The sequence below is a fragment of the Podarcis liolepis genome (assembly GCF_965112155.1).
Source record: "Podarcis liolepis genome assembly, chromosome: 6".
NCBI classification, from domain to species: Eukaryota; Metazoa; Chordata; class Lepidosauria; order Squamata; family Lacertidae; genus Podarcis; species Podarcis liolepis.
In genome coordinates this window covers 875,167-894,874 of record NC_139559.1, presented here as the reverse complement: position 1 = coordinate 894,874, position 19,708 = coordinate 875,167, and the positions used below count along the sequence as shown (strand labels likewise).

Below are 19,708 nucleotides of genomic sequence, written 5' to 3'. Positions count from 1 at the left end.
TCCAATAAAGAAAACCAGGGATCAGACATAGGCCAACTCAGCCCTCCAGCTGTTTTGGGACTACAACTGGTCCTGTTCGCTAGGGATGATGGGAGTTGTAGTCCCCCAACAGCTGGCGGGCCGGGTTGGCCTATGCCTGCCCTTTACCAAGAGCTCAATGAGCGCCGCCACAGCGCCCTCTGCCGGGCCGCCCGCCGCGCGGCAGCCCGGGTCGGGAATGGCGGAGGGTCACGTGAGCTCCGAGGGCCCGCCCCTCGCTCGGCAGAGCCCCGAACGTCACGCGTTTCCTGGGCGACGGACGGCGCAAGGGCGGGGCCTGGCGAGAGCGACGGAGGAGGAGGAGGCGGCAAGATGGCGGCGGCCGGGGCCGGTGAGGGGCCGCGGGGGGGGGAGGGGGGGCTCAGTTGGGGGGCGCCAGTCCTCGGGGCGGAGGGGCTGCAGAGGCCGGCCGGGGAGAGAGAGGCTCCGTTGCAGCCGGGGAAGGAGAGGGAGGAGGAGGAGGAGGAGCAGCCCGGCCTCGCAGGTGCAGGTGCGCCAGGGAGAGGCTGCTTCAGTCTCTCCTCCTCCTCCTCCTCCTTCCTCTGCTTCTTTCTTCTTCTCCTCCTCCTTCTTCTCCACCTTCTCCTTCTCCTGCTTCTTCTTTTCTCTTCTTCTCCTTCTGCTGCTTCTTTTCTCTTCTGCTTCTTCTTCTTCCTTCTCCTCCTCCTCCTCTCTGCGCTCCTCCCTTCCGCCATTCCTCCTCTGCTCACTGCTGTGGCTGCCCACCTAGAGAAATCAACTCCCAGAGGAAAGGGCCTTGGCATAAAAACACCCCCCCCCAATTCCCCCCTCTCCTTGCTCTTAATGCCTCTGCGGCGGCAGCCCTGGCCTGACTGGTGGGCCACACATCTGAAGTTGCTTTGGCTTGTCCTGGGCCAGATGAAGCCACAGAGCAATCCAGAGAGTGGTAAAGATAAGGTTCTACGTAGGAGCCTAGGAAGCTGGCCTTCCAGGGGCCTTTATCCCCACCCAGCCCTCCCTGGGGTCAAAGCCGGGGCCTCCTGCGCACCCCCCGCTCTTCCCACTGGGCTGCAGCGAAGCCCCTTGTGCACGTTGCCCTCGTGTCGTGGCAGAAGGCACTTGGCTGCCCTTTGTGGCGCAGGAGGCTGTGGGGCGGATCATGGCCAGGACAAATGGCGTCTCTCGAGGCCCTTGGTAGAGCTGCGCCCAGGCAGTCAAATCCTGTGTGGTGCTGCTTCGTAGAATACAGTCGTGTGATGCCACTGTTTTGTTCAGTTTCTGTGCAGGAGGCTACGCTCTCTTCTGTATAGCTCCCAAACTTTCATATATGTAAAATAAAAAAACACTTAGCCCTGCAATTAAACAGCTAAATAGCCTAACTGAAGGGACTGCCTAAGCAGCTTTGTATTTCATCAGGAGAAATAGATGAGGCCCTGGTGACATTTTCTCCACCTTCCCGTTGCACCTCAGTGCCTCTGATGTCATTGGGAGAACGAGTTGACCTAACTGGGCCTTCTGGCTCTGTGTGGTTTTTTGTTAACCAGATCCAACTGCTTTGTGTAAACCAAAACTCTTTGTAAGCCACGTTTGTAGAACACACTGAAAAATATAGATGTGAAGCTTGACTCTAAAAATACATTTTTTAAAAAATGATGGGAAACACAGTGGACTCCATTTTAAAAAAACCACACAGTGTGCTACTGGTACAGCATCTTCACTCTCTTTGGTGGGTTAAAAATGTGGAATTTGTCACCTTCTAGATCTCATAAGAAGATCCCTTTACACACCAAAACAGAACCACCAATCGGGAGAACTGACTTGGCTTCACCCTTTTCTTTCACTCTAGGTCCTTCGGTCTGAGACAGACCTTGGTCACTCTTGACCCCGGTGTAAGAGCAGCAGAAACGTGAACTCTTTCCCTGGCAGGCATCCCTGGGAAAAGCTCTCCAAGGCAGACGCTCAGGAAGAGAGTGCACGATGGCCCTGGAAACTGTGAAGGAGCTCTTGAGCTTTGACTGCGGCTTGCTGGTGGCTTACCAGGTGTACAAAAGCTCCCAGCTGGAGTCCATCAGCTTTCAGACCAGCCAAATGAGGGACGTCTTCTTACAGCACCCTGAGGTTGTGCTCATTCATCGAACCCACAACCCGTGGGGCAAGGCCCTCTACACCTTCATGGTGGACCAGCCGTTCATGCAGCTGGAAGGGGAGGTGACCAAGGTGATCCACTTCGCAGTCCCCACCAGGGAGTCGGCGGAAGGCCTGGCTCAAATGTACCGCACCTTCAAGGCCTTCAACCCTGAATGGAAGCGGATCAAGACCTTCCTGGTTGACCCGCGCTTCCGGTGGCTGCCGGCGCTGTCGGAAGCGTTCCCCTCTGTGGACGTCCAGCTGTCCGTCTTCCACATATGCAAACACTTGCAGCACAAGATCCAGCAGGTCTCCCTGGAAGCCCACACGGAAAGGCTGGTTCTGAGCGCCTTGAGGAACGCCATGTGTGCCCCCAGCGAGAGCAACTTGAGGAAGCTGTACACCGTCCTGTGTGGCTTTGTGAAGCCCAACCGCTTGCCCCAGCTCCACAAAGAATGGCTGCTCAACGAGAAGATCTGGGCCTTTCACCGCTGGCGGACCTGGGGCCAGTGCAGCCAGTATTTCAAAGATCTGGAGATGCTCACGCACAGCTTAAGCCAGATCTTCTGCATAGGACCATCCCTGGAGACCTGCATCACCAAAATAGCAAAGACTTACCAGAAGGTTGCCCAGAAGAGCTCCGCGGAGTCTGCGCCAGGCCCAGGCCCTTTGCTCGGGGAGAACGGCTCCTCCATCCAGAACCTGCTGGTGCTTCGCTCCTCTGCTGCACACTCTCAGAGGTTTCTGCTTCCAAGGGATTCTGCTCCGACCGCCGCGCCGACTCCCCTGAAGCCGGCGGCAGGGGTTGCTGCGGAAGAGTCGGCTCGCGAGGAGGAGGAGGCAGAGGCGACTTCCAGAGAGGCTGAGGAGCGGATCAAGCAGTCCTTGAGCGACATCTGCACAGAGCCGGCCGCCAGGCTGTGCTTGAACGAGTTTGCGGTTGTCCAGAGCTCTGCGCAGTTGATGGGAAACGACGGAGAGGTTGCCAGCGTACAGATCCTGGAAGACGCCCAGGCCGTGCGCCACAAGGGCCTCAGCAACTGCACTTGCCACTTCAGCCAGACCTTCCAGCTGCCCTGCCGGCACGTCCTGGCGGTGCTGAACTCCGAAGGGAAGGATTTCGAGCCCGGCAGGATCCCAGCGCGGTGGCGCAAGGGAAACAGCGCATCCCAAGAGGGGCAGAGCAGTTCTGATGGGCTGCTGGAGGTCCTGAGTTGCTCGTGGGACAAGTTGTTGGACAAGTACCTGGCTGTGTCGTTTCTCACTACGGAGATCAGCCGGCTTCTGAGCCAGTGCAGTCACGAGGAGTTTGATCGCAGGTACAGCACCCTCCGCGAGCTGGCCGACAGCTGGATTGGGCCTTACGTGCAGGTGAAGTTGTAATTGGGCTCAGGGGCGCTACTGGGAGCAGACCCTTGGGCTCGGGGGTCTGGGGGAGCAGCCTCCTAGCAGGGCTCTCCTCAGAAGTGCCAGAGACTTGAGGTTCACATTTCATTCAGCTCCAAGTGTCTGTGGGGCTCCTCCGTTGTGGAGGGAGCTTTGATGAGCAGCCCAAGACTGTGTACACAACTGCAAACCTGTGCTCTTGTCTGAGGTGCCTGACATGACCTACAGTCCCGTGAAGTCCACCCCCCCCCCCGTCTCTCTGCATTACTATTCCCCTAAGTCAGTTGGTTTTAACCCCGCCAGCATGTCTGGTTCTCCATGTCAAAGGGGACCAGGTGTGTCCCCCAAGTCCTTTTTTCCTATCCCTCCCCCCCCCTTGATTATTGAAATGGGCCCCCCTGCACCCAGCGAGAGCAGGACTTCTCTTTCGTAAATGTCGTCAATAAACAAGTCTTTCCTGTTTGTCGTTTCTCAACATCAGCCTTTAAATACCAGTCAAAATCTCATTAGGAAACAGGGCAGGGCTTCTCTGCTGTGGCTTCTCTGCCAGGCAGCTGGTACCGGGCTCAGTGGAAGCGCTCTGTGGGCGTTGTGTCAGACTGGAAACACTGGTGACACAAGGACACGAGGGGAGAGGGGCAAGAGCTCCAGGAAGCAGCTGCCATTTGGGCTGTTATGTGGAGAGCTGGGTTATCCCTTCCACTTGGTCCCAAGGAGCCTGGCTGGGTAACCCCGGTGGTGGTGTGGGAATGGGAATGAAGAGCTGCCTGGGGTCCAATCCAGACAGCTGTTTGGATCAGAGGATCTGGCCAACAACCTGCTTACAGACGCAGAAGCACGGACATAAGCAAAGAGCCTTGCTTTTCACAAACCCTTTATGTTGGCTTTTCAAAACAGAATTAAGCGTTTCTTCCCCCCTGCCCTCACTTCTCCAGCTGCGCCAGGAACAGGGGCAGGAGGCTCCTGTGGGTGGCCCTCTTCCTCTGCTTGTCCCCCCTCTTGCAGGAAGGCCCCAGGGGCTGCATGGCAGCCCACCTCCTCCTCCTCCTCCTCTGTGCTGCCTCCCCTTGCGCGCTGCCAGGCTCCAGGTTCTCCGCCACAAAGCACTGGGCAGCGTGGACCATGTCTTCCTCCCGCACGCCCGGCACGGGGACCGTGGGAATGCCAGCGATCATCATGGCCAGGGTCAGGATGCAGATGTTGGGGGGCAGGTGCAGCGGGGGCTGGGCCTCTCTGTCCTTACCAAACTTGGCTGACATCAGGAAGACCCCGCTGGGCAAGAATCCCCACCTGGCCAGCGCAAAGTCTCCGCCGGAGCTGGCAAAGTCCTTGGGGGGCTGGCTGAGAGGAAGGGGCGGGGGCACAGAGGAGAGGAAGAGCCACCGGTCGCCCGTCTGCTCGGCAGGATATTCCTGGTCCGGTCCCTGAGGGCACAGCTTCCTGCAGCAGAGGCCTCGGTGTGGCTCCCACCTTTCTGGCGCCCCTTGCCCAGCTGTCCCCGGTGACCAGCAGGCTCCTCCACAAGGCGGCTTGGCGTCCGGATCCTGGAGCAGCTGGGGGCCGCTGAGCTGGTGCGGATCCCCCTGCTTGGCTTGCAGCTTCCTCCTCAGGAGCCCGATGGCAGAGGAGAGCCCCCCCGAAGCTGGGGCCTCCCTTGGCATCCCAGGGTAGAGGCTTGACGGGCCACTCGGTGCCATTTCAACCTCTCTGCTGCCCGATTCTCCTGTCCAAAATAAAGGCGTGTGTTTGGGGGGGCACCAACTGGAGTGTCTGGGGCAGAGGTGGATTGGCGAGGAGGGTGTGTGGGGAGGACAACTTGGGGGCTCTTGTTGTCAGGCTAGATTGAAGGCGGGGTGAATTGAGGGTGCTAAATTCCTCCCATGCCCTCAATACCAGTTTCCATGGCCCACACACTCACTCGCCTCTTGCTGCTGAGTAATCGCTTTCCCAAGAGGAAGATAAACTGGAGCGAGAGTCGAGCTGCAGCTGTAATTTTCATTCCATGGGTTCCCGGCTTCCCACTCCGCCCCAGAAGAAACCAGAGAGCTTAGGAGATGGTTCCGTGTGTCCCATATCAGCTCCCCCCCCCCGGCCTGCCTCTTCCTCGGGCCTCATCCCTGTAGCGCTGGGGCCTCTTCTCTGGCCTTGTCAAAGAGGGGTTTGGCAGCGGAGTGGACCACCTCAGAAGGTGCTGGACTCTTGTCCATTGGAGGTTTTCATCCCTGTCCATCTGCCAGGGATTATTGCATTGCCGGGCAGGGGGGTGGATCAGATGACCGTTGGGGGTCCCACTTCTGTGCGTCTAAGAAGACAGCCACCCATCTCTGGGGTGGCATGAAGAGCTCCCTCCACACACCAATTCAGTGGGTTGGGGGGGACGACAATGTGTGGGGAGGAGGGCGTTGTCTGCACAAAACGCCTCGGGGGACGAAAGGGGAGCCATTACCTGCACTTGGAGATGGATAGAAGCCTGCGGAAGGTTTCCCCATCCCATAATAGGACATGGTGTCCGCTGAGAGCTGGCCTGTGGCTGCCTCAGTGCTGTGCCTGTCCTGAACTCTCCCCATTCTAGAACCAGCGTCACAGGGCTCGGCCCTTACCTCACACAGAGCCCCTGGGCAGCCTTGCCCCTCGGCTGCTCCAAGGAGTTGGGGCCACTTGGCTCAATGGGGGGGGGGATCTGGGGAAGCCAGCAGGTTGCTAAGCCTCTTCCGGCCCCCAGCATTTGCCCCCCCATAAGTACATAAGGAGAGCCTGCTGGATCAGGCCCAGGGCCCATCGAGTCCAGCCTCCTGTTCTCACAGCAGCCAACCAGATGCCCATTACAGGAATCCCAGAAGCAGGCTCTGGGCACAAGAGCCATTCTCCCCTCAAGCAGTTTCCAGCAGCTTGCAGTCAGAAGCAACGCTGCCTCCTGTGGGAGCGAGTTCCATAGGTTATGTGCTATCCCCAGGTGTTGTTGAACTACAACTCCCATCACCCCTAGCTAGCAAGGCCAGAGCTCCCGGATGATGGGAGTTGTAGTCCAAGAACATTTGGGGACCCACAGGTGGAAAACCACTGCAAAAGTCCCAAACACTGCAGCCGTTCTCCACCCCCTTGATCGTTTCATTCCCATTTACACTGCCATTTATGTACTGCAGTATCAGGGCAATAAAACCGAGCCTCCCTCGCTTGGGAGCCCTCTGCTGCATAACCAGGAGGGAAAGGGAGCAGAGGTTGCAGGAAAGGGACACTCCCAGGACTTCTTGTTGCTGTTCTAAGGTACCTTTTATTGAACTGGCATGACTTCCATAAAGCCTAGTGTGCGATGCGCCCCCCCCCCTTTCCCCATAGCAGCAACACCTTCTGGGCCTCGGAGGTCTACATTTGAGAGCCAGTGTGGTGTAGTGGTTAAGAGCGGTGGACTCGTAATCTGGGGAACCGGGTTCGCGTCTCCGCTCCTCCACATGCAGCTGCTGGGTGACCTTGGGCCAGTCACACTTCTCTGAAGTCTCTCAGCCCCACTCACCTCACAGAGTGTTTGTTGTGGGGGAGGAAGGGAAAGGAGAATGTTAGCCGCTTTGAGACTCCTTAAAGGGAGTGAAAGGCAGGATATCAAATCCAAACTCTTCTTCTTCTTCTTCTACATAGTGCATTTCTTCCATAAACACACTACTATGATGTCGAGTCAGAACAACAGTGGGCTGCTGGGGAACCCGCAAAAGTGGAGCCCGTGGCCCTACAAACTTCACACGCTTGCGTAGAGCTGCTCCCTCGCCTTAGCTTTACACGTGTGTAGAAGTTAAGTCACCTCGGAGGGAAAGCATGCCGTTGTTCTGAGAGCTGGATCGGCGAGAAAAATAGGGCACTTCCTCGCTTACCAAACTCGCTCAAGGCTGAATTTTTCCTGCAGAAACATTCTTGGCATGTTCTGAGTAAGCAGATTCCCCTAGTGATCTTTTTTAAAAAATCTCTTCGCATGTAGGCTGTCTGTCAGAGCATATTCTGTAGTTCCCAGTACACCTAGAAACAGGGCAGTTGGCCGGTGCTTCCAGTTCACCGCTACATCTTGCCGTCTGAAAATCAAATCCTCCCTTGGACTGTTCCTGCTATTTCAGGGTCCTGCTGTTGTTTGGAGGGCTGGGACTGGTGGTCTTGCCCCTTCAGTGAGTCTCTCGCCATATACGTGGCTCCCCAGCGGCTATGTGGGAAGTGAGGCCCCTAAGGCTGGCATTCTGGGGACAGAGCAAGGACGAAGCGCGGCTTCACTGCTCTCGGCTCATTCTTGTGGACCCTCCATCAAGTCTCTTGGGTGGGCGACTCGTGCAGGTGAAGAAGAAGCCTTGGTCACTTCACTCGTATTTGCAGAAGTTCTTCAGCGATGGAGGGAGGTCGAGCCCATCGATGTCTAGCCGGTGGGCAATGTGCTTCTGGATGGCCAGCCGGCAGAGGGTCTGCAGGGAGGGGACTGGGAGGAAAAGAAGAGAAAGAAGGGGACTTGGCTGTGAGACAACCTCAGCATGAGGATTGGGACCCGTTCCTCTTTCCTGGAGAGAGCACCCACCCCAGCCCTAGCAAGACAAGAAACCTTCTGTAGGTAAGAGCTGTTCAACTGTGGAACGGATGACCTCAGAAGGTGATGGAGGTATTTAAAACAGGTTGGATAGCCATCTGTTGGGGATCCTTTAGCTGCGATTCTTGCCTTGCAAGGGGCCCAATCCAACTCTACAATTCATCATTCGATGACACTGACCAAAGAGCTCCCTCAATGCCTGAACAGCTCAAGGGAACACAGTGGCTGTTGCGCGAGCCCTTAGATGTACCGTACTCCTAGGCCGGGGCATTAGGCAGGAGGCAGCATCCCTACAGCTCTGGAGAGACCTTCCAGCTGAGGCTCAGTGAGAGAGACATGTTTCATGGGCACAAGATGTTGGACACAATATCATGTTTGCTGACTGGGAACAGTTATGGACCACAGGTATGAAGTTTACGGCATGCAATGCCTTAAGAGAGAATATTATGAAAATGATATACAGGTGGTACATGACCCCAGTCAAGCTTGCAAAAATCTATCATTTGCCCGATAATAAATGCTGGAAATGCAAAGAAACTGAAGGTACATTCTTTCACCTTTGGTGGACGTGCCCAAGGATTAAGGCTTTCTGGGAAATGATATATAATGAACTGAAAAAGGTATTTAAATATACCTTCTTGAAGAAACCAGAGGCCTTTCTCCTGGGCATAGTCGGCCAATTGGTGTTAAAGGACAGAACTTTTTTTTATGTATGCTACAACAACAGCAAGAATACTCATTGCGAAGTATTGGAAGACACAAGATTTACCCACTTTGGAAGAATGGCAGATGAAGGTGATGGACTATATGGAATTGGCAGAAATGACTGGCAGAATCCGAGACCAGGGAGAAGAGTCGGTGGAAGAAGAATGGAAGAAATTTAAAGACTATCTACAGAAATATTGTAAAATTAATGAATGATAGAATGATGTTGGATAGCAATTAAGGGGTTTCCAGCTGTAATGATCTAAGAGAATATGAAAAAAGGGTTATAAATGGGTTAAAATCTAATGGTAAGGATTTGCTGAACCAATAAATTGAAGTGGAATACAAAAAAGGGAGGTATGAGGAGGTCCGGGAAATAAGCTAAAGGAAAATAAGTAATAGAAAATATGTGTGTTTTTAACTGCTTTTATTTTGTATTTTTTCTTTTTCATTTTTACTGTAATATTTCAAAAAATCTTAATAAATATTTTATTTTTTAAAAAAGAGAGTGACATGTTTCCTCCTTGCACATGAGGAGGAAGGAGCACCATCAAGAGCCTGGCTGCCTTGCCAGCTCCCACGGAGGGCAGAGGAGCAGCTGCTGGGCCTGGGCTGCTGCAATGCCGTTGTTTGGAAAGGCAGATAGTTCAGCCTGGCAACACATCTGAATGAGTGTGCCCCAGTTTGCTCTCCTGGCAAGACCTCCTTCCCCTGTGAGTCTCCATCTGCAAATCCCCCAGAGCCAAGTGGCCCAAGAGGGAAGGGAAGCCCCCTTTTGACTGCGCCCTTGCTGGGCAACGTGAGGAGACCGTTCCTCTTCCTGCCTGCCTGTTTGTAATGAGCTTTCCTGCCTGGGTGGTTCGCCTGGCCTTTCGCCCAACAGATTCACCCGGGCAGCATTTTCGGGCCTCGTTCTTGCAGCAGATTCCTGTCCTAAAGCTCTTGCTTGGGCTCCTTCAGTGCCCCGCACCCCTGGTGCTTATGGTTAAGACGGCCCTGGGCTTGTGAATGTTTTTGTTAAGATGAAGGCTTGATATGTATAAGCCCATAAGCCCATGGAGGGCCAGCCCATGGGGTGGCACCATGCCACTTTGGCATGGGGAACCAACTTCCCCCTTCATTCCTCACCCACTTTGCCAGTATGTACATGCCAAAGACAAGCTGCGCTCACACCTTGGGTGAAAACCTCCCTTTGGCTCCCTGTCAGAGGCAGCATCTCTCTTCACCTCCTGGTGCTTCCAGACATAACTTCCATGTTCCTAACACAACAACCGGGCTTGTTTTGCCAACGCCGCTGCCTCCCTTTCAACGCCCTAAAGGCTCCTTGAAGACTGAAAAACACCAAGTGGCCTGTCACTCTGCTAACACACTTGGACTGCTTTCGAAGTGCGAGCTGAATCCTCCAGCAATGCAAGACTCTGTGGTTTGGTTACCATAAGGACATGAGAAGAGTCTGCTGTATCAATTGTGACACGAAGGCTGGCAACATCAACCCCAGTGTGTGGGAATCCTTTGCAGGTGACCGCAGTGCCTGGAGGCAGACATTCATAGCAGGAAGCAGAGGAGGAACGACCGCTGGGAGAAGCGCAGAAAGGAAAAAAACACCCTGGTGCATCTGTAGCAGCACAACCAGACGCCTTCCTTTGCCCCAGCTGCAACAAAACATGTCTCTCCCATATTGGTCTCTGCAGCCACAGAAGCCTTCTTGTTTGGACAGGTCTCATCCAGAGGTGGGGGCCTGGACTGAGGTGGGGCATCAACCCTGCCTTGGGCTTAATGCTTCTTGCATGCCTTTCCCAGGTTACCAGGAAGCAGAGGGGGGAGGAATTTGCATGCAGGCCAAAGAGGAAATTGGCAGACCTCTCCAAGGAGGTTTCTTCACAGCCTGACATCCCAAGACACACAAAAACAAAACACAAAAAAGGCCTTTGCGGAACTAGACCCAGTTCTCTGTGTGTTCTGGTGAAACGCCTTGCCAAAGAATGCGGTGGAAGTCTTTTATAATATTTTAACTAGGATTTATATATTGTAATGTTTGAAGTATGAATTTGGAATAATTGATTATGAAAAGTATTTTTCCCCCCTTCATTCTTTTTCTTGTTTCTTTCTTTTACCTTTTGTCTTTCTTCTTTTCTAGTCTGCATTCTGGAAAATTGTGTAGATGAATGTTTTACTGTATGGTTATGTAATGTTTCTATTTCTTTTTTTCATGTTTTGGGTAACATTTAATAAAATTTAATAATAATAATAAAAGAAGGAAGCTGCGCTGCAGCAGAACATTGTTGCTAAGAGGCATCAGATATTTAACTTGAGAAATTCATGCTCGGAAATGCATACTCAGTTTTTTGACTGCAAAATGGATCCCCTCCCCATTTCAAGAAGAAATGTAACCTCCAGGTATCTTTTAAAGACTACCCTAAAAGGCGGAAAGGAAACGCTCCCAGTTACTCGGAAGTTGGTGTCCGTCACTGGAGGTTTTTGGGTGGGGCTTGTTAGGTGTGATTCCTGCATGCTGGGGTTGGTCTGGATGACCCTGAGGGACCCCTTCCAACTCTGCAGCTCTGATTCTGTGATTCTATATTCCCTGGTTCCAGCAAATCTGTGGAGCCTCCCACTGTTCCCACACATGACGCTGAAAGCACCTTTTGCCTCCCATCCTCTCTGTGCGAATGTCAGCTAGAGAAGGAAAAGGTCCTTTCTGGCCAAGGAAGGCCTTGCACTGCAGGAGGATTCCCACACATCCCAGCTCATCTTTCTTTGCAGCTTCATGGGGCACAGCTGGCAAAGCCAGGCAAGGACCTCCGCGACTTGGCATTGGGCATGGAATGGCCGGAACCTGGAGGAAGTGGAGCTAGGCTTTCTCTGCAGCACAATGAGCCCTCATGCCTGGCCCTCCGCAGCCTCTCTCTCTGCAGGGCTCACTCTCTGTTAACACCAGAAGAGCTTGCTGGATCAGGCCAGGGACCCATCTAGTCCAGCATCCCAGCCTCACAGAGGCCAGCAGGATCCAAGCCCACAAGCAAGACCCGAGTGCGAAAGCGCTCTCCAATGGTTGTTCCCCATAATCTGGTGTTGAGAGATAGACTGTCCCTGGGCCTGGAGGTTCTGCTATCACATCAAGCCTCCATAGGAAGAGGGTGCAGGATCAGGCCCATGGCCCGCCTGGCCCAGCACCCAGTTCTCACAGTCGCTGAGCAGAGAAACGCCAAAACAGGATTCAGGCACAAGAACATTGTGGAGGCAGAGCAGAGCCGCTGCGGCTGGCAGCCCTCAGTAGCTTTATTTTCTTCTATGAATTGGTCCAATCCTCCTTCAAAACCAAAACATCTTGGAGGTCCCGGGCCACAGGGAGGTCAGGCTGGCCTAACCAGAGTCAGGGCTTTTTCAGCTGTGGCCCCGATCTGGTGGAACGCTCTGCCATAAGGGACTTGACATCTTTCCGCATGGCCTTCAAGACAGAACTGTTCCACCAGGCCTTTGGCCAAGGCACAGTCTGACCCCCTCTCTCCTTCTGTAATCCTCACAGAACTCTAGCCCAATGGTGGCCATTAATCTGACTTTGAATTTATTTTAGAATGAATTGATTTTAGAATGCTGTGTTCCTTCTATTGTTGTCAGCTGCCCTGAGCCCGGCTTTGGCTGGGAAGGGCGGGATATAAATAAAATTTTATTTTATTATTATTATTATTATTATTATTATTATTATTATTATTATTATGTTGATGGCCATTGCTGCCTCCTGTGGAAGGGAGTTCCGTAGGTTAACTACTGAATGCCACCTGCAGCTAAGCCACAGCAAGCCCCGTGGGGTGGCTGCATTCCCTGGCCTCCCCGAACCTCGCACCCGGCCCACCACCTTCCTCCTTGCCCGGGCGGGAGAACCACTGGCCACGAAGGCAGGCAGGCAAAGGGGCCAGGGCTTTGCCAGTGCGGCAGAGAAAACAAACCCTCCCTAAAAATAGATCCCTTGCGCACATGGGACTGAAGAGAGCGGCCAGCGCGGGATGCTTGCTAATTATACCCCTGCTCTGTTTGCCAACAGATAATGGAGCCAGAAACGCCTCCTGGGTCTCCCTGAGCCCCGGATTCAGATTACGAGAAAGGAGAGCCTGACTAATCCTTAGGGAGATCTTTCTGGCGGCAAGAGTTCTTGGCGCTCTTGATCTGTGCTTCCCGGGGCTAGAAGACCCTTTGGGGTCCCTCGCATCCCTGGGATTCTGCAATCCTCTTTGTCAGGCTCCCTCCTGGATCCCTGCCTCTCTGGCTCCAACGCCTCCTGGTCTCTCCGCTCCCAGGCGATTGGGCTTGACATTCAGACAGCCTGTTTCAGAGCGTTCAAGGCGCTTTGTTGTCTTCTCATAATACAGTGGTCCCTCGGGTTAAGAACTTAAATCGTTCTAGAGGTCTGTTCTTAACCTGACACTGTTCTTAACCTGAGGCGCCACTTTAGCTAATGGGGCCTCCCGCTGCCGCCATGCGATTTCTGTTCTCATTCTGAAGCAAAGTTCTTAACCCGAGGTACTATTTCTGGGTTAGCGGAGTCTGTAACCTGAAGCGTATGTAACCTGAAGCGTCTGTAACCCAAGGTACCACTCTACTTTGACTAGCTTTGGCAATTGAATCAGTGCGGACTGAGGGAGCAGGGGCTTCGGTCTCCCAGTGACAAGAAACGCGCCTGGAACATCCAGAGTTATCGCTCCATCTCATTCCTGCCTCTATGCTGGACCAACCTGCTGTGATTCCTGCACGGCAGGGGGGTGGGACCAGATGACCCCTTGGGACCCCTCCCAGCTCCACAATTCTAGGATTCTCCTGCCAGCCGCTCTTCAAAGTGTCTTATTTGTATGGACAGCGTTAAACCTCCCTCTCCTCCTGCCTTCTTATCCCTTTGGGGCAAGGCTCGCTTTCTCTGTCCATCGCCCCCCACCCTTCCTAAGACGACCCAGCAGCCGGCTGCCTGCTTCTGGGCTTGACCACCTCCTCTCTCCCTCTCCCCTTCACCTGAGTAGCCCACCCAGCTGTTGCCTTGGGGCCATCAGGATCCAAACCTCCAGAAAGTCTCCCTTCTTGTGACAATGCCATCCACCAGCTCTGATCTGCCTAGGAAGCTGCCTCGTGCAGTCTGCCCATTGATCTATCTAGCTTAGTACGGCCTACACTGACAGGCAGCAATGCCCTTCCAGGATTCCCGGCAGGAGTCGTCTCTCCCAGCCCCACAGCTGCCATGAGGCTGCTCCACCTTTGAGCTACGGCCCTTTGCCCCATGGTCCGGGGACCATGCCCGTTTGAGAGCTGAGGATACCTACATCCGTATTCCACCTGGATGAGGCGGACGCTCTTGGTGGAAGCAAAGATGTCGACCACAGCGTAAAGGGGCCGGGAGCCCGGGAGGCCTCTGGCGCTGGGACCCATGTCCTCCCCGTTGATGACAATGTGCATGTCGGCTGTCCCGTCCGGCTGTGGGGAGAACAGCACCCCGATCCTGCTCCTCCGGGCCGTGGCAGGCAGCACGTTGGTCCTGTACAGGTCGTCCAGAAGGTGGCTGTAGCGGCCTGGCCTGCTGCGGCCCACCAGCTTGTCCCGAGGGATCCTGACCTTCTCGATGAGCAAGTAGGGGTCAGAGAAGAAGCCCCTCACCCGGGCGGGGGCCTCTTCCCCAGCAGCGTCCTGGGTGACCCGGTTGTGGTTGCGGGTGATGGCGAAGACCCAGCTGTCGCCCAGGTTGACCAGGTCTGGCAGGGAGTACTCGGGCACCGTCTCCAGGCTGCGAGGGTCATGGGCGGTCAGCCCCACCCGCAGGTGGCCGCACCAGCCCAACTCCTTCTCCTCAATCTCCACCAGGAAGATCTGCCCGGGCGCCAGGGGCTCCCGGCTGAAGCAGACGCCATTGGCAAAGCTCTCCACGCGGGTGGCCTGGGTGCCCGAAGGGTCGACGCAGACATTGGCCCCGTGGATTCGGTGGAAGCGGGTGGGCGGGTGGCCTGCAGCACTCATCCCTGGGCTTCTCGCGGGCAGGACTGAGGCTATTTTAAGGGGGCTCCGAGTCAGGGCAGCTGCTGTCGCCAGGACACTTGAGGTCTCCAAATAGGGAACGGTGTGGGCTGGTAGGAGCCGGCCGGGTCCTAATGCCCTGTGAGTTGCAAGGAAAGGGCAGCCTGGCCTGCTACAGAATGGAAGCCCTGGGCATCAGGGTGGCACAACAGAGGGCACCATGTGCTGCTTTTGGGTGTGGGCAATGCCAGCTTGCTTCAGCCAGTGTATAATTATTTGATGGACGGCAATGCCATGAGGTGTGGTAATAATAATAATTTTTTTTATTTATACCCTGCACTTCCCTGTTCAAAAACCGGGCTCAGGGCAGCTAACAACAAATTTAAAACACCTAATTGTAAAAGCAGCATAAAATACAGTATAAAAGCATGAATAACAATAAAATTCAAAGTTCAGAAATCAATTCAGTGGAAATCCATCTAATAAGTGTTAGATAATAGAAGAGTGACTAGTGGGGTGCCACAGTGACTAGTGGGGTGTCTTGGGCCCGGTCTTATTCAACATCTTTATCAACGACTTGGATGATGGACTCAAGGGCATCCTGATCAAATTTGCAGATGACACCAAACTGGGAGGGGTGGCTAACACCCCAGAGGACAGGATCACACTTCAAAACGACCTTGACAGATTAGAGAACTGGGCCAAAACAAACAAGATGAATTTTAACAGGGAGAAATGTAAAGTATTGCACTTGGGCAAAAAAAAATGAGAGGCACAAATACAAGATGGGTGACACCTGGCTTGAGAGCAGTACATGTGAAAAGGATCTAGGAGTCTTGGTTGACCACAAACTTGACATGAGCCAACAGTGTGACGCGGCAGCTAAAAAAGCCAATGCAATTCTGGGCTGCATCAATAGGAGTATAGCATCTAGATCAAGGGAAGTAATAGTGCCACTGTATTCTGCTCTGGTCAGACCACACCTGGAGTACTGTGTCCAGTTCTGTGCACCACAGTTCAAGAAGGACACTGACAAACTGGAACGTGTCCAGAGGAGGGCAACCAAAATGGTCAAAGGCCTGGAAACGATGCCTTATGAGGAACGGCTAAGGGAGCTGGGCATGTTTAGCCTGGAGAAGAGGAGGTTAAGGGGTGATATGATAGCCATGTTCAAATATATAAAAGGATGTCACATAGAGGAGGGAGAAAGGTTGTTTTCTGCTGCTCCAGAGAAGCGGACACGGAGCAATGGATCCAAACTACAAGAAAGAAGATTCCACCTAAACATTAGGAAGAACTTCCTGACAGTAAGAGCTGTTTGACAGTGGAATTTGCTGCCAAGGAGTGTGGTGGAGTCTCCTACCTTGGAGGTCTTTAAGCAGAGGCTTGACAACCATATGTCAGGAGTGCTCTGATGGTGTTTCCTGCTTGGCAGGGGGTTGGACTCGATGGCCCTTGTGGTCTCTTCCAACTCTAGGATTCTATGATTCTATAATCCCCAGGGCTGCTGGCTGAATTGGTCCTACTTGGGCCAGCGAGGAGACCAGGGGAGAATTAGCTGTGGGGTCTCAAAAAAGGGGAGGGGGAGGAAAGAGAAGGGAAAGAAAAGATCAGGCTGAATTCAGATTAAAGGCCAGGTAGAATAGGTCTGTCTTACAAGCCCGAAGGAAGAAGGTTAAATCAAATTAATAAATTAAAGGAGGTAATGGGCACTAGCTTAGATGGGGTGGAGGGGGGGGGACAGACAAATTAATGATGGTAGAGGAGGATCAACATGGAGCAGATTTTATTTATTTAATAAATTTGTTAGATTTGTATACCGCCCTTCATCCGAGGATCACATGGCGGCTGACAGTATAAAAACACAGAAATGTGTAATACAATAACAAACAGAAACAACCACCTCCTCCCTCCTTTAAAAGCTATAGATGGCTTAACCAGCCTAAGGCCCGAGAAAAGAGGAATATTTCTGCCTGGCACCTAAAGAGATGTAATGAAGGCGCCAGGCGGGACTCCCTGGGGAGAGCATTGCACAAGCAGGGAGCCACCACAGAAAAGGCCCTTTCTCATGTTTCCGCCCCTGGACCTCTCATGAAGGAGACACACAAAGAAGGGCCTTGGAGGATGATCTCAGGGTCTGGGAAGGATCATATCCTGAGCTGTTTAAGGCTTTATAGGTCAAGAGCAGCACTTTGAATTGGGCCCGGAAACTAACTGGTAGCCAGTGAAGTCGGACCAAGATTCGTGCTTTATGCTCAGACTGGCTGCCAAATTCTCCACCAGCTGAAGTTTCAGGAGCAGCTCCTCCTATAAATATGGAACTCCCTCTTGGAGGTGCCAGTGACGGCCACCAACCTTAAAAGAGGATTGGCTAAATTCCTGAAGGAGAGGCTCTCCGTGGCTCCTGGCCAGAGGAGCAAGGCTTTTGAATATCAACTGCAGGAAACAGCAGCAGGAGAGACGGCTCTTGTGTTCGGATCCTGCTTGTGGGTTTCCCTTTGGAGTATCTGCTTGGCCCCTGTGAGAACAGGATGTTGGTCTAGATGGGCCATTGGCCTGATCCAGAAGACTCTGCGGATGTAACAGCAGCTAGCCCTGGCAGCTATACAGAACTTCCATGTTCAGGAGCAGTCTATCAGCGGATCCACTTGCTTGGAAGCTACTATGGGGAGAGCTTGTTGCCTTTATGGCCGTTTGTGGGCTTCATGGAAGCACAGGCAGGACTTTTGGACTGATCCAACCAGGGGTTTCTTCCTAATGCACCGTTTGGTTGTGAGGATACACAAGCAAGAGGCTCAGAAAAATTATTGTGCGTGAAGAAAGCTGCCAGCGTGATGAGCTGTGATTCCTGCGCTGCCCAGGGTTGGAGTTGAGCCTTTGGCTCCCTTCCAGCTCTCCATGAAGTACTTTGCACTGCCCAGGAACTTGCCAGGCGCAATGAGGTTGCCTTGGGGCAGGCCGGGCAGCCAGCCGGTGACGCAGCAATTGTCACATCACCCAGAGGTGTTGCTCATAAATGAACTAAACAAAGGAGCTGTTGACGGCATTCTACCATTGCACTGTGGAGAGTGTATCAACTTATGGTCTGTGTGTGTGGTTTGGGAGCTGCACAGTCAGGGAAAAAACAAGGCTGTCCAGGGTTGTAAAGACTGTGGAAAGAATAATTGGGTGCACTCTTCCCACCTTGGATCAAATCTATGCTTCCAGGTGCCATGAGAAAGCTGCAGAGATACCGCAGGATAGTGCGCACCCCGGAAATTATCTCTTTCAGCTTCTGCCTTCTGGAAGAAGGTACAGGGTTATAAAGACTAGGACTAGAGGCCTGAGAAACAGTTTCTACCCAAATGCGATTTTGGTGTAAGGAGTCTCTATGGGAGTATATTGTATTTTATTATGGGATATCAGAGTTTTAAGGGGGCTAACCAGGTTGGGATAGCTGGGATAGCAGGCTTGTTGGTTTTTGAATGTCTTATGTCGATTTTTCAATTTCGTTGTTCTGTATGGGACAATGACAATAAAGATTATTGTATCGTATAACATCAGCAGCTGTTGCAGGAGAGAGGAGAGGTTTAGCAGGAACACACATTATTCTTTGGCGATCCCTCGTAGCCAAGTAAGATTGTCTTCCATAAACACGGTCTTAACAATGAGTCTGTAAGTGACTGTGGAGGCCAATTCTGGATCCACACGTCCTTCCACAGTGGGGACATAGGTTTCTGGACAGGAGCTGATCACACTGTGGATTTGCCAAGCGTGCCTTCGTCTAAACACGTTTCTCCCTTGTGTCCTGAGTGTGAGTGGTTTCACAAGAGTCTGGCTTGCAAGGGATCCTCCTCCCTCCTCCCTCGGAGTCCCTCGCCAAAGCCCAGCTTATCGTGCTGCCTGAAGAGCTCAGAGGAGGGAGGGAAGGAAGACTAAAATGAAGAAAATGAATTTCGATAGGGACAATCAAAGCTCAGGTTCTGCACTCAGGAATCCTCTGACGCATAAATACAGGCTGGGGGGGCACCTGTTTCAAGCAGTAGGAAAGAATTTGGGGGGGGGGTTCTTTGGAGACCACAAGTTTAACAAGAGGTGGGGTCCCTGATTTTTAAGCAGGGGTTGGGTGGCCATCTGCCAGGGATGCTTTCCCTGTGGTTCTGCCATTGCAGGGGGTTGGATTAGATGACCCAGAGAAGCGGACACGGAGCAATGGATCCAAACTACAAGAAAGAAGATTCCACCTAAACATTAGGAAGAACTTCCTGACAGTAAGAGCTGTTTGACAGTGGAATTTGCTGCCCAGGAGTGTGGTGGAGTCTCCTTCTTTGGAGGTCTTTAAGCAGAGGCTTGACAACCATATGTCAGGAGTGCTCTGATGGTGTTTCCTGCTTGGCAGGGGGTTGGACTCGATGGCCCTTGTGGTCTCTTCCAACTCTATGACTCTTGAGGAAGGGTTGCCCCACGAAAGGACTTCCCCCTACATTTCTGGGATTCAACCACCAGAAACAGCATCTGGCCAGATTCTGGCGTATTTCCTTTACAATAGCTGAAAAACTTCTTTTCCTTTTGCTCTGGTGCTCGGATCCTGCTTGCAGGCTTCTGATAATAGACCTCTGGCCGGCCCCTGTGAGAACAGGGTGCTGGACTGGCTGGGCCCCTGGCCTGATCCAGCAGTCTCTTCTGATGCCCTCCAGTTCTTACGCCAATCCTCTGGCGCACCAGGCGCCTGGTGAGCAGTCCATGAGCCACTCTCCCCAGAATCAGCCATGGATGACTCAGAGTTGGGGGGCAAAGAGCTGTGGAACCTGATAAACTGACAGGCGTTGTCATGATGGGGATGAGCTTCTGCAAGGATGAGTATCCTTTCAGCAGATGGCCTGAGGCAACGGGCCATTTGCCCAGCAAGCCTTTGGGCACCACAACTGGCCTGGCCAGTCTCCCCATCACAATCCCGTGTCCCCT

At 53.2% G+C, this 19,708-nt stretch overlaps 3 protein-coding genes across 7 annotated transcripts; 1 reads left to right on the top strand and 2 right to left on the bottom strand.

The window, feature by feature from the left end:
• The first annotated feature begins 307 nt into the window (after positions 1–307).
• On the top strand, positions 308–3,975 carry ZSWIM1 (zinc finger SWIM-type containing 1). 4 transcript variants are annotated; one of them, XM_083510726.1, is made up of 3 exons: positions 308–370; positions 1,847–3,554; positions 3,634–3,975. In XM_083510726.1, the coding sequence occupies exon 2, from the start codon at positions 1,978–1,980 to the stop codon at positions 3,508–3,510; it is 1,533 nt and encodes a 510-aa protein (XP_083366852.1). In that variant the 5' UTR covers positions 308–370; positions 1,847–1,977; the 3' UTR covers positions 3,511–3,554; positions 3,634–3,975. The 4 variants fall into 4 exon arrangements, with proteins under 4 accessions (XP_083366852.1, XP_083366849.1, XP_083366851.1 ...); XM_083510723.1 differs by having other exon boundaries at positions 1,847–3,975; XM_083510725.1 differs by lacking the exon at positions 308–370 and adding an exon at positions 499–523 and having other exon boundaries at positions 1,847–3,975.
• Positions 3,976–4,370: 395 nt separating this feature from the next.
• SPATA25 (spermatogenesis associated 25) lies at positions 4,371–6,095 on the bottom strand. Its single transcript, XM_083510727.1, has 2 exons — positions 5,960–6,095; positions 4,371–5,236 (listed from the first exon to the last, which is right to left on the bottom strand). The coding sequence occupies exons 1-2, from the start codon at positions 6,078–6,080 to the stop codon at positions 4,437–4,439; spliced, it is 921 nt and encodes a 306-aa protein (XP_083366853.1). The 5' UTR covers positions 6,081–6,095; the 3' UTR covers positions 4,371–4,436.
• Positions 6,096–6,764: 669 nt separating this feature from the next.
• NEURL2 (neuralized E3 ubiquitin protein ligase 2) lies at positions 6,765–14,802 on the bottom strand. Of its 2 annotated transcripts, XR_014527876.1 has the most exons (3): positions 14,080–14,802; positions 7,123–7,963; positions 6,765–6,876 (listed from the first exon to the last, which is right to left on the bottom strand). XR_014527876.1 is itself a non-coding variant. In XM_083510728.1 (2 exons), the coding sequence occupies exons 1-2, from the start codon at positions 14,765–14,767 to the stop codon at positions 7,848–7,850; spliced, it is 804 nt and encodes a 267-aa protein (XP_083366854.1). In that variant the 5' UTR covers positions 14,768–14,802; the 3' UTR covers positions 6,765–7,847. The 2 variants fall into 2 exon arrangements, 1 of the variants encoding a protein (XP_083366854.1); XM_083510728.1 differs by having other exon boundaries at positions 6,765–7,963.
• Positions 14,803–19,708: the final 4,906 nt, after the last annotated feature.